At 46.3% G+C, this 11,924-nt stretch overlaps 1 protein-coding gene across 9 annotated transcripts in view; it reads left to right on the forward strand.

Annotated features, from left to right (window-relative positions):
• Window positions 1–7,856, forward strand: part of ATP8A2 (ATPase phospholipid transporting 8A2) — a 341,618-nt gene extending 333,762 nt beyond the window's left edge. For all 9 annotated transcript variants that reach the window (XM_081197884.1, XM_081197885.1, XM_081197886.1 and 6 more), the window contains 2 exons: window positions 2,809–2,900; window positions 7,054–7,856. In XM_081197884.1, the coding sequence (XP_081054010.1) occupies window positions 2,809–2,900; window positions 7,054–7,151 (190 nt within the window). In that variant the 3' untranslated portion in view covers window positions 7,152–7,856. The remainder of the gene's footprint in view (window positions 1–2,808; window positions 2,901–7,053) is intronic.
• The last annotated feature ends 4,068 nt before the right edge of the window (window positions 7,857–11,924 follow it).

The following is an 11,924-nucleotide window of genomic DNA, read 5'->3' on the forward strand; positions in this document are numbered from 1 at the left end:
GAGGCCATGATCTCTCCATGCTTGTTCTGAGCCATGATTTGGCTTCATATTTACATGCAAACGGGATCAGTAACTTATAGATACTGGCCCAAGACAAAGGACCAAATCCAGATAAGCTTGGAACTAATAGAGCTGGTCCCCAGCAAAGAGAACTCCAAAGGGCTCTGAGTTATGTTTCATTCTTCCCTGCTGTCTTGCAGCATCTGTCCTGTTGCCCAGTTCAAGATTTGTAACAACAACAAAAACCCCATGAGGATATCTGTAGTTCTATGTGGCAATTCCATTTCTTCTATAGGGAACGGTTCTTGGAGAAGACCCTTGAAGGTTTGTGCCAGAGGGAAAGGTAGTTTGAAAGAAAGATCACTGTCACTTTCTTCTCTGGTCCAATATGTTACTCTTGGTATTCTGAAACCCTAGTTTGACTAGAGGTGAGAGTAGAACAAAAGAATTGTGTACATACAATGTAGGGGTAGCCAACGTAGTGGCCTCCACATGGTGTTGGATTACAACTCCCATCATCCTTTGTCCCCAGGGAGGCTCGCCTGGCACCATCATTATATATCTTGAGGTGCCAGGCAAAAACTTTCCTCTATAATCATGCCTTTGGCCTTTTAACTATCTGGCCTTTTTTTTCTTTCTTTTTATTTGCTTTGTTTGTTGCACAAGAAAATCTTTTATAAAAACTAATTTTAAAAACTACCTGGCCTTTTAGAAGTGAGTGGGATGTTTTTTATTTCTTTTTCCTCTTGGTTTCCATATATCTCGGGGCCGAGGATTATCTGTCTGTTTGGTTGGTTCTAGATTGCTTTGGGTTGCCCTGGGCAAGATAAAGCGACTTAATTTAATAAATAACTAAATAATCATATACAAATTTAATAAATAACTAAATGAGCATATACAAATCCTGTGCAAATCTGTATCTCTCTCTCTCTCTTTGCAATGGATTTCCTGTTGCTGTTGTTGTTTTTACTATCCTCCTCTATTGTCACCTCCAGCCTTACAAACAGCTGGCTGTCTTCAGTCGGTGATAATAATAATAATAATAATTTTTATTTATACCCCGTCCTCCCCAGCCAAGACCGGGCTCAGGGCAGCTAACACCCAATATAAAAACAAATTGATTGAAATACAACTTAAAAACAATGTTAAAATACAACATTAAAATACAGCCTCATTTCAATGGAAACTCAAATCAAAAACTTTTGGGGATGAAAACGTCATGATGATGGAGGTCATGTCATCATTAGAGCACTGATGATTAAAATGCATAGATGAGTCTTTGTGGAGAGAACTGAGATTACACCCAGGAGTTATGCTGTGGGTTCTTCTTGTTGTGTGGCCTTCCACACCCTGGTGCCCTCCTGACATTGTGGACTGCAATTTCCACCAGCCCAGCTAGCATGGCCAACAGTCGGGGATGATGGAAGTTGCAGCCCACAACACATCACTGAGCAGCACTATGTTGGCTACCCTTCCATGTATTGACTTTATTAGGCCTTTATTAGTGATTGTCCATAGGCTGCACTGTCCCCAAGGTGCTGCACTCACCACTGCCCACACTGAAGTCAGAAGAGATGGAGACGCTGGCATAATCCACCAACTCACAGGAGCCATGTTGGTGCCAGGATCTCCCACAACATTTTCCTTCCTGCTCACGTCGTAACATGTTCTGCAGACAAAGGCGAAGCATACAGGCAAACCTTTCTGGACTTAGGTTTTTTTGCCTCACGTGTCGGGATGGAGGGGAGCCGTTACAGTTTGCATAATATCCTGAGGAGGAATTAGTATGTTTGTGTTGGCTTATCTGCTGGAAGCCTAAATGCCATGGATTTTGAGCAGTGCAATAGTCCTGGCATGCGTTCTTTCTTATGTTTACTGTTCTTTTCGGGAGCAAAGGAAATGATAGAGTTTACTCTCCTAGTGGAATGAAGATCCTTGGTGAGTTTATCTGCTGCCTGCAGTTCTGGGGTTCCCGCCTTGTGAAGTTTTAGAAAATTCCACTTGGCTTTCTTGGCTGCGACTCGGTGGTTGAGCACCTGCTTTGCAAGCAGAGGGTCTCAGGTTCAGTCGTCAGCCCTCCACGCAGGGCTGGGAGGTAGTACGGTCTCAAACCCTCGACAGCCACTCCAAATCGGTGCAGACAATACTGAGCTCAATGGACCAGTGATTTGACTTTTTTAAAAAATCTGGAAATATTCCAAGGCCGGTACTTCTGAATAGAAGAGTTTAACATATCCTACATAACATCATGTTGCCCTTTCACTCTGCAGCAGTTGTGACCCTAAGGAAGTTTGCATGCCGTGCAATGAAAGTTTATAGAACCTTCCAACTAACTTGGAATATGTATCCAGTTGCAGATAGGTAGCCGTGTTGGTCTGCCATAGTCAAAATAAAAAAATTCCTTCCTGTAGCACCTTAAAGACCAACTAAGTTAGTTCTTGGTATAAGCTTTCGTGTGCATGCACACTTCTTCAGATACGAAGAAGTGATTCTTCAGGTATCTGAAGAAGTGTGCATGCACACGAAAGCTTATACCAAGAACTAACTTAGTTGGTCTTTAAGGTGCTACAGGAAGGAATTTTTTTATTTTGGAATATGTATGTTCTCTAAACAGCGGTGGCTCACTGCCATGAGCATATTAGAATTGGCTGGTTGCTTGTTTACACTTGAAAGGTATCGGGAGAAGCTATATAGATCCTGCACCATCACTGTTGTGTCCACATCTTGTTTTCTTCTTTGATTTTAAAAGAGGCCATTTAATGGTTCATGTTGTGAGCGTCTCACTGGCTTTGTTCTTTCTTCTTGCAGCATGAACGAACGGGATCACTTGTTGAAAAGGCTTGGCAGAAAAACCCCTCCAAGTCTCTTCCGTGCTCATTCTGTCCAGCAAGGTGTCTCACGTAAGTAACAGAACTCAGTCCTGAAATGCTGCAGGAGGAACGGGCAGGGTTGGGTTTGCATGCAACTCCCATCTGAAAGAAACTCCCATCTGTAGAAATGAATGGAAAGCAGAGAGCGGCACACTATGGTCAAATTAGTAGCTTGTACCCTTTTGCAAAGGGGCGCGGGTGGCACTGTAGGTTAAACCACAGAGCCTAGGACTTGCCGATCAGAAGGTCGGCGGTTCGAATCCCTGTGACGGGGTGAGCTCCCGTTGCTCAGTCCCTGCTCCTGCGAACCTAGCAGTTCGAAAGCACAAAAGTGCAAGTAGATAAATAGGTACCGCTCCGGCAGGAGCGTAAACGGCGTTTCTGTGCGCTGCTCTGGTTCACCAGAAGCGGCTTAGTCATGCTGGCCACATGACCCGGAAGCTGTACGCTGGCTCCCTCAGCCAGTAAAGCGAGATGAGCGCCGCAACCCCAGAGTCGGCCACGACTGGACCTAATGGTCAGGGGTCCCTTTACCTTTACCCTTTTGCAAAATGAGGGCTAGGGAGAGATGATCCGACAGAGAAGCAAAGTGGCTGACAGTGACACTCCAATTTGGAACTGGAATTAGGGTATGTGCCTTTCCCAAGATTTCAAATATCCTCAGACATTTGCAGAAACTTTCATTCCTCCATATCCCACCAACACTCAAGGCCCAGGAGAAACGTATTACAGTACGATCGCTTCTTTAAACTGTATTTCAAAGAGATGCCAGCTGAAGTTTAAAATAATCAAAAATGATATTTTAATGCTGCCATTGAAGGGCAGAGTCACACAGCTTTCTGTGCAACCTTTTATTCAGCCTGACCCTGTGGCAACATCACTGCACTATTTACTTCCTCAGTGTGCTCATTGGCATGCAGTAAGGTTTACCTTTATGCATATTGTTTCAGCATCAAGTGGTGTGCAGTTTGGGGGTGTTTTGCAGCATAACTTACCCCCTGCCCAGAGTATATACTGTTGTGCATTTTCACTGGGGTGGGGGGGCACAGCACCAAACAGCTGACTTCCTATCAGGGGCACCTCTGCCCTTTTAGTGAGGCAGAGGTCGTGGGGAGATCAGCACACTGTAGATACAAAGATGGGAGTGCAAGGTTGGCTCTGCATCATACTGACCTCCTCACTTTCTCCCTCCTGGTACACACAGCGATGCCACTGCTGGGGAGGCCAGCAGCATGCTAGCACCCGCTTCCTGCCAGCTGCCGCCAGCTATTCATTTTGTTTGGGTGGCTCTTAAGTATTTGGAGGTTTGTGCAGCTCAGGAATATCTACGTAGTTTAAGGTGCTTGCAAGAAACCTCCTTCCAGCCTATGACCTCATTGGTCAGGTATGCATACAGAGAATACTCTGCAAGTGTGTTGTTCCCTGTTCAACCTCAGGGAGTCTAGGGCAGGCCGAGAATATTGCTGGACTACAACTCCCATCATGCCTGAGCTTTGGCCAACAACACCTGGAGGGCCACAAGTTCCCCATCCATGTTATAGACCTGGGGTCCCCAACGTTGTGGCCTTGGGCATCCTCATTTACAAATACGTATATGTGGGACATTGGTTTTTGCTCTCTTTATTGGGAGGGAGTTTACTGTCACACTTGGAAATGGGCTCCCTGACCATGCAGACTACCATTGGTCTCATCATATAAGGCTGTTCTTATGTCTATCCTGTTTAGGGAATTTCCCATTTAGAGGTTATTTTTTTGTGCAGGGTACAGAGATGTAAATCATTGCCGATTTACACCCTTAGGCTTTGGACTGGTTCCAGAGTTGCATCATTTGAAAAGCAGGTGAAAACAATGAAATGTCCTTCCCCTTCAGACACGCTCTGAATGCGAGAGGCTGTTTGACCCTCCAGAACAAAAGTGTGAAGAAAAAGAATGTTCTGGCAAACACAAGAAGAAAGCTTGTGCTGTCAGGTGTGATCTATGAGGCTGTGCACACTGTTGAAGGCATCCCCGAGCTTTTAACAGGTTGATAAGCCACAGGAAATAAGAAGAGGGTACTAAAATAAATTTTACCTCTGTTAGCATGTCCCCCATAAATACTAATGATTAAGCGTTAAATGAGCTGGGCCAGTTAGGCTTTGCTGCAATCCTCACCCACCTGTTTTTCTCATGAGCATAAATTTTCACTGTACTTTTAAGACTTTAAAAAGGGGCTGATCCATTATCTTCTACAACTTCTGTCATCCCTTATCAATAGATACTGTTAAACAGCACACCAGGAAAAGGAGCAGGGAAAGGGTTGGGTGCCCAATAATAATTAGCAGTGCAATTCATGCAACAAAGAAATGTGTATTGTATAGTAGTACAAAAATGGTCTGTTACCAAATCAGATTGCCTGATTAAGCAGGTAAAAGACTATCGCCCCCATTGAATTGCAGAGAAAATATAGAATATGGGTTGTTTAAGGGCTTTAGCTCAGTGATAGAGCATCTGATTTGCATGCAGAGGGTCCCAGGTTCAGTCCCTAACATCTTCAGGTTGGGTTGGCAATGTTTGCCCTCTGGAACCCTGGAGAGCTGCTGCTAAATGGGCCAATGTTCTGATTCAATATAGAAGGCATCATCCTATACTCCTTCCTATGAAGGTCAGTGTGGTGCAAACACACCAGTAGCAGGAGCACATGATTACTGATGTTTTTCACACTGTGCTCACCTCCTCTCTGCCTCTCCCCTCTCTTGGTAAGTAGCAACAACTGCCCTGCCAGGAAGTTACCCTAGCAGCTCTGCCCTACCTGATGAGCTGCTTCTGGGTACCTGCTGCACCTCACCCAATGGGAACACTAACAAAATGATCGGGTAGCTGTACTGAGAAGGGTCATACTAACATATCTCCTTAAATGGGAGATAAACTTGAATTGTAATCTCTCACCCAGAAGGGTATCCAAGCTAACAACAATATGCTTCTAATACTTCTGCACTGATATCCTCCAGAAAACCTATAGTTTCACAATATTGCAAGCCTTACTTCCCACACACCATCAGATAACTTCTAAATCCTCCTCAAGTCTCAGATGATTGAAGAGGCTGAGAATTTGGGACCTGTGTTATGCCAGAGCCTCTGTGACACTGCTCTTGCACTCCTGGGCAGCTGTACATGCTCCGAACAATGGGTGGCTTGTTCCAGAGAATGGAATAATAGGTGCGGCTTTTAAAGGGGGGGAGGAGAGTTGGGGAGACGTTCAAGCTTTCAATGGTTCTATTGTAAAGCCAGAGATTGAATCTTTCATTGTTTGGTTTCTAAAGATAGCGGAAATGTGCAATTAGTCAACTTTTGGGTCACATGTAAAGGAGATGGGGAAGACAGAAATATATGCCAACAGTTTTTCTTTGTTTCTCCGATGGTAGTGAAAGGCAGAGCTGGATTAAACATCATGCTAAGTGCTGTATCTGGTGGTGTCCCGGTCAAATTTGGGGGGTGGAGTGGAGGAGGGCTCAGTCTACGGGCCTCAGCTCTTAGGTTTCCCGTTGTGAAAAGCATGTCCCTCTTGCTTCCAGCACATGGTTTCTTTACAGTAGCATAGACTGGTGCCTTCTGGATATTGGATACAGCCTGGTGCCTTCTGGATATGGCGGGCTACAACTCCCATCAGCCCCAGCCAGCACTGCCAGTAGCCAGGGATGATGGGAATTGTAGTTCACAATACATCACTGGAGGGCAGCAGATTGTCTACCCTGGGTGTATCAACTTTATTAGGGCTTTATTCATGATTGTCCACAGGCTGCCCTATCCCATGTGCTGCAGAGCATGGCGGTCATGGCAAGTACCATTAATTGCCTTATCCTCCATGAATTTGTCCAATCCTCTTCTAAAGCCATCCACATCTAAGTGGTGTGCACCTAGGTGTCACAGGTCCATTCCCACTCTACTGTTTTAACTATTTAACTATCCTTTTTACCTATTGTCTTCTGTTCACGTTTAGCTTTCTGGATATTATTTCTGCTTGTCTTGATTTTTGTGAGCCTCCTTGAGTCCTGGTTCTGGAAGAAAGGCAGAAGGGTGGTGGCAGTGGTGGTGGTGATTATGGAACTGTTCTAACCATTCCACCATTGTGGCACTTTCTTTTAACTATTGACAAGGTATGTTCTTTCATTGACTTCCCCTCTGCACTGCTCCTTCTCTTCTCCAGACGGGTATGCATTTTCTCAAGAGGAGCACGGGGTCGTTTCCCAGTCTCAAGTCGTCCGATCCTACGACACGACGAAACAGAGACCTGGCGTCGAATAACGGCGGTCCTTTTGCTCGGCTGGTGGCTGGAGTAATAAGATCGGGATCAATGCGTCCACTGTTAATACTTCCTCGACTAAGGTTGGCAACAGCAGCGTAAACACCAGAAAAGAAAACCCTTTTTACTGTGGCCTTAGCCAACGAGTTTGTTATGTACGCTTCTCGCAGACCTTGAGCACACATCGTAGGGCAAATCCCTCATCTGAAGCCGGCTGCCTTGCTCTGCCTCACATTTGTTTACCTTGTTTATGCAGCAATTTGGCTGTGCTCCACGAGGTGTGAAATTGAAAACCATTTTGTTTTTGCCGCGGTTTTAAAAAGAAAGGGAAGCGGAGGGGTGGGGGGGGAGAAGAAGTAGTAGTTCTGGGGAAAGAAGTAACGGAGGTTGTATGTTCTCTGAGAGATCAGCCAAATTTGGATAGGAGTGCTGGCATTTCCTGTTTTGCCATGCCCAGATCCAAGCGCGCAAAGGGTGCATGTATGAAACCTTTGTAATGTTCACTGTTTATTTGACTGAAAGGCTCGCGGAGAGAGCTGGGAGGCCAGGAAAACAAATGCATCATGGAGAGAGAGAGAGTGCGGGAGGGCAGGAATGATGGCCCCAGCAACAAACGTGGCCAGCTCTCTTCAGGAGATACAAGCCAGCATCATATAAAATAGGTCGCAGAGACATTGGCTATGTATGCAGCAGCTTAGTGGGGGGGGGGGGACACCACTTACCGTAAGGCCTGCAGCACGCCCGAGCCACAAGTCTCTCCTGGGAGTGACATGGTGGCTTGGGCGCATGCAGGCACGTGCCGCCCAAAAGGGTGGCATGGGGCTCACGTCCGCCCACCGCTGTGTCCTCATCTGGATGGCAGCTATGGCGGGGAGGAGGCGGGCAGACTCCATGCAGGCCCCAGCCAGAGCACCCTGCCTGGCTCGCCTGTCCCCACAGGTGGCTCACCCCGGGCGCCCGATCCGCTAGCTACATCACTGTGTGTATGCACACCTACAGAATCCCCCTTGTGCCGCAATATCTATCCATCACCCTGGTCGTCTGCATGGAGGGACGTGGGTGATGTTTGCATGGCGTTCTGCTCAAGAGGCAGCTCGAAACAGCAGTTTAGAATGCAGCCTTTTCTCTGGACACCCAAAGCACCAGCAATTCTAGTTGCTCTGCATATATTTCCTGTGATCCACAGAAATATTCTCCCATCATATGCAAATAATGCAAAGGGAACAACCCAGCTTCCAAAGTGTGGGCTAGATACATGCCATACATTTAAAGCACATGACTTGTGCCCCGCCCCCTGCAGAGGATCCTGGGAACTGTTGTTGGTTAAGGGTTCCAGGAATTGTAACCCTGTGTGGGGTAAACTACAGTTCCCAGGGGTCTTTTGGGGAAGCTACATGCTTTAAATGTGCCACAGATGTATGCTGTGTAGGCAGCCGTGGATTTCGGCATTTTGTTCTGCTTTGCTCGCGCTCTTCATACTGGCCTTTCTGAGAAGGTCCAAACAGCTGGTGCCTTAACATCCTCTGCTTGTAGAACCAATGAGCACTTCTGGGAGGAGAGGAGAGCAAGAGCCCATTTTGGACGAACCTATGCTCCCTGCAGCAGAATCTTTTCTCCACCAGATTGGTAAAATATTGCAGATCCTTTATTTGTTATTACGTTTAGGTACCTCTTTTCCTCTGTCCTCACAACAACCCTGTGAATTAGGCTTGTTGTAAAGGGGAAGCCAATGTGGGGAGAAAGGATCTCCCAGAAAGAAAGAAAGAAAGAAAGAAAGAAAGAAAGAAAGAAAGGGTAGAGGAAATGTACAAATCAGATACGAATGAACCTGATGCTGACCTAAGTTTCTCATTTTCTGTTCAGCCCTAAGAGAAATGGCTCAAGAAAATCTTGAACAAGAAAATCTCCATCCTGGCATAGCTACTTCAGGGAAATATTTTTCACAAATAGCCAGAGATTATATCTTACAAACAGCATTGGCTTTAAGGTTGCCAGCTTTTTTTCTGGCAGGGCTCCTGTGCTTTAACAGCAGGACCACAGGGAGAAATTCAGCAAAGGAGGTAGTAATTGGGGGGGACGTGCCAGATTTCCCTATGTTGTGCAGCTGTTGAAAGCACAGAAACACACACACACCCGCCGCCACCAGAGGGGGGGGGGAACGTTGACATGCCTAGTTAGCATTACAGTTGGCAAAGCACTGGTTCACCGGGCCACCAGAGGCTAGTTCCCACAGCCCTTGCTGCCTGGAGCACGCAGCATTTTGGTTTCCAGGTGTGTTTCTGAAATGACAAGAAACACAGAGAACTCTTGCTTTGTTGATTGTCTTGCTTTCTGGATGCCCCATCCAGTCTTCTTCTAGAGCAGGAGCGGGGAACCTCTCGCCCTCTGGCTGTTGTTGGGCTGCTGTTCCCATCACCCCTAAATCCATTGGCCATTCTGGCTGGGAGTTTGAGTCCAACAGCATCTGGAGGGCAACAGGTCCTGGAAGAAGCACGAGCCCTTGGATTCACCAAGGGCTGTTCTTCAAACAATCCTTATTCATTCTTGTAGCCAGACTACGTTTCTGAATAGCATAATGTAAACACTGTTGCTTGTCTTGAGCCACATTTCTCGGTTACCCCATGCGCTGTGCATAGGCCCTTAAAATGCCGGCTTGGGGTTTGTTTTTGCCCTTTCCTTGACCGCCCTCTGGAGCTTAAATATTGATTTACGTGTATCCGAAAAGCTATCCGCATATGAATATTTATACTCATCAAGCCAAAGGAAAACAGCCTCTTGGCTCCCTCCCTGGCCGAATCATTCGGAAGGATGAATTCCAGGGCTTGAGTGCCACCATCCAGTCCCTTCTTGGTGCCACCTCTGGCCTCCCCTCCCCACACGGAACGCAGAGCTTAATGATCCAGCAGCCTCCTGCATGGTTTTGCTTCAACCATAAATGGAGGGGGGAGGTAGAAATCTCTCCATCCTGCTAGTTTGCATTGCTAATGGGGCAGGGGAGAAGGAGGGAGACAGACACATTTATGCAAAAAGGGAAAGTTGAAAGAAAAATTGCCAATAGTTGTGGATGTCAAGGGGCCAAATGTGAGTGTGAGATTGTGTTTCCATGTGTTTTTGTAAGCGTACGCCGAGGAGAAGCAGCGTGACGAAGATTCCAAGGGACGTGAACAATCTGGTCAAGGTGGAAACAAGCTAACTAGGACTTCCTATTGAACTCATTGGGACTTGCTTCTGAGTAGCGCTTCATAGACTCACGCTTCAGAATCACTCTAGCATTTTCTAATTTACAGAATAGCTTATGGGTCTCTTATTCTCTAATTAGTGCTAAGGGATGATGAGAGTTGTAGTCCAGCAACATCTAGAGAGACACAAGTTTGCCATCCCTGAATCAGGGGCCAGCAAAGATCAAGCGTTGTAAAGCCCCACTAATTTCAGTGCATGCAGAGAATGATTTTGCAGTTGAGATGGACAGGATTTAAATGCAGCTAAGCTTTGGCTGACTCATGCCCTAAGTCAGCATGGAGACTGCAGGCCTGGTAGCACCAGGCAGTGTAGTTGGCCAACGGCCTGGCACCACCTCCTTTCCGCTGCCTCCATGCACATTGCCCATCTGTGGATAAGGAGATGCTTGGAGGATGGAGCATGGGGGGGAGGGGAGATGCGAGCACCCATCACTCATGAGAGGAGGGCATACTGAGGGCCCATGCCAAGGTGGGGCCAGTTCCCCATTAGTAAGTTTCGCTTTCTACAAGGGAAAGCACAATACCAGATGAGCACCTAAAATCTAAGAGAGCCTCTGCCAACCTGGCGACTTCCAGGTGCTTCGGAATACGACTCCCATCATCTCAGACCATTGGCCATGCTGGCTAGGACTGAAGGGAGCTGTAGGCCCAAACACCAGGTTGCAGAAAGCTGATCTACAACTAATTCCAGATACTCAGCTATTTCCATGCAATATTTTTAAATACAATAGCCCCCTCCCCCTTTCATTAAAGTAGACTGGATACAATGAGCATTTCTGGCTCATACAGTGAGACAAGGGTGTGTGAGAAAGAGAGATAGCACAGAAAGAAATTATTTTACTCAAACTGGAGGCAGAGGATAGCTGAAGGCAGTGAAACAAGGATCTCTGCTTGTCTCTGGTATGTAGGACATGCAGGGCTTTCTATTTTGTTTCTGCAATAACAACGCTGATTCCGATTATAACGATACTTAGCTTTTGAATGGTGCTGTTGATTTTTCAGAGTATTCACATGACGTATCTTGTCACAACAACCCTGCGAGGTCAGGGATGAAGCACACGTGTTGCATGCAGAATGTCCCAGCTCCAGTCTAGGACACCCCCAGGTAGGACGGGGAAAGGCTCCACTGCCAGTCAGTGTAGTGCAAGGTGGACAAATGGTCCGGCTCAGTACAAGACAATTACCTATGTTCATTAGAGAAGGTCAGTATTATTATCATCCCAGCCAGGTGGGTGGGGAATAAATAATAAATTTTATTTATTATTATTATTATTATTATTATTATTATTATTATTATTATTATTATTATCATCATCATCATCATCCCCCATATTGCAGCTGAGGCTGAGATGCAGCATCCTACCTTGTGTGTTTGTGGCAGATGTGAGATTCAAACCAGGGAACTCCTGATTTGTAGCCCAATGGCTTGCTTCTCTGCTACGCATGGAAAACCTGTTTGCCCAGTGGAACCAAAGAAATGTATACTGTTTTTTCCGTCTGTAAGATGCCCCCATGTATAAGACGCCCCCTGTTTTG

The sequence above is a fragment of the Podarcis bocagei genome, assembly GCF_964188305.1.
Source record: "Podarcis bocagei genome assembly, chromosome: 6".
Classification (NCBI taxonomy): Eukaryota; Metazoa; Chordata; class Lepidosauria; order Squamata; family Lacertidae; genus Podarcis; species Podarcis bocagei.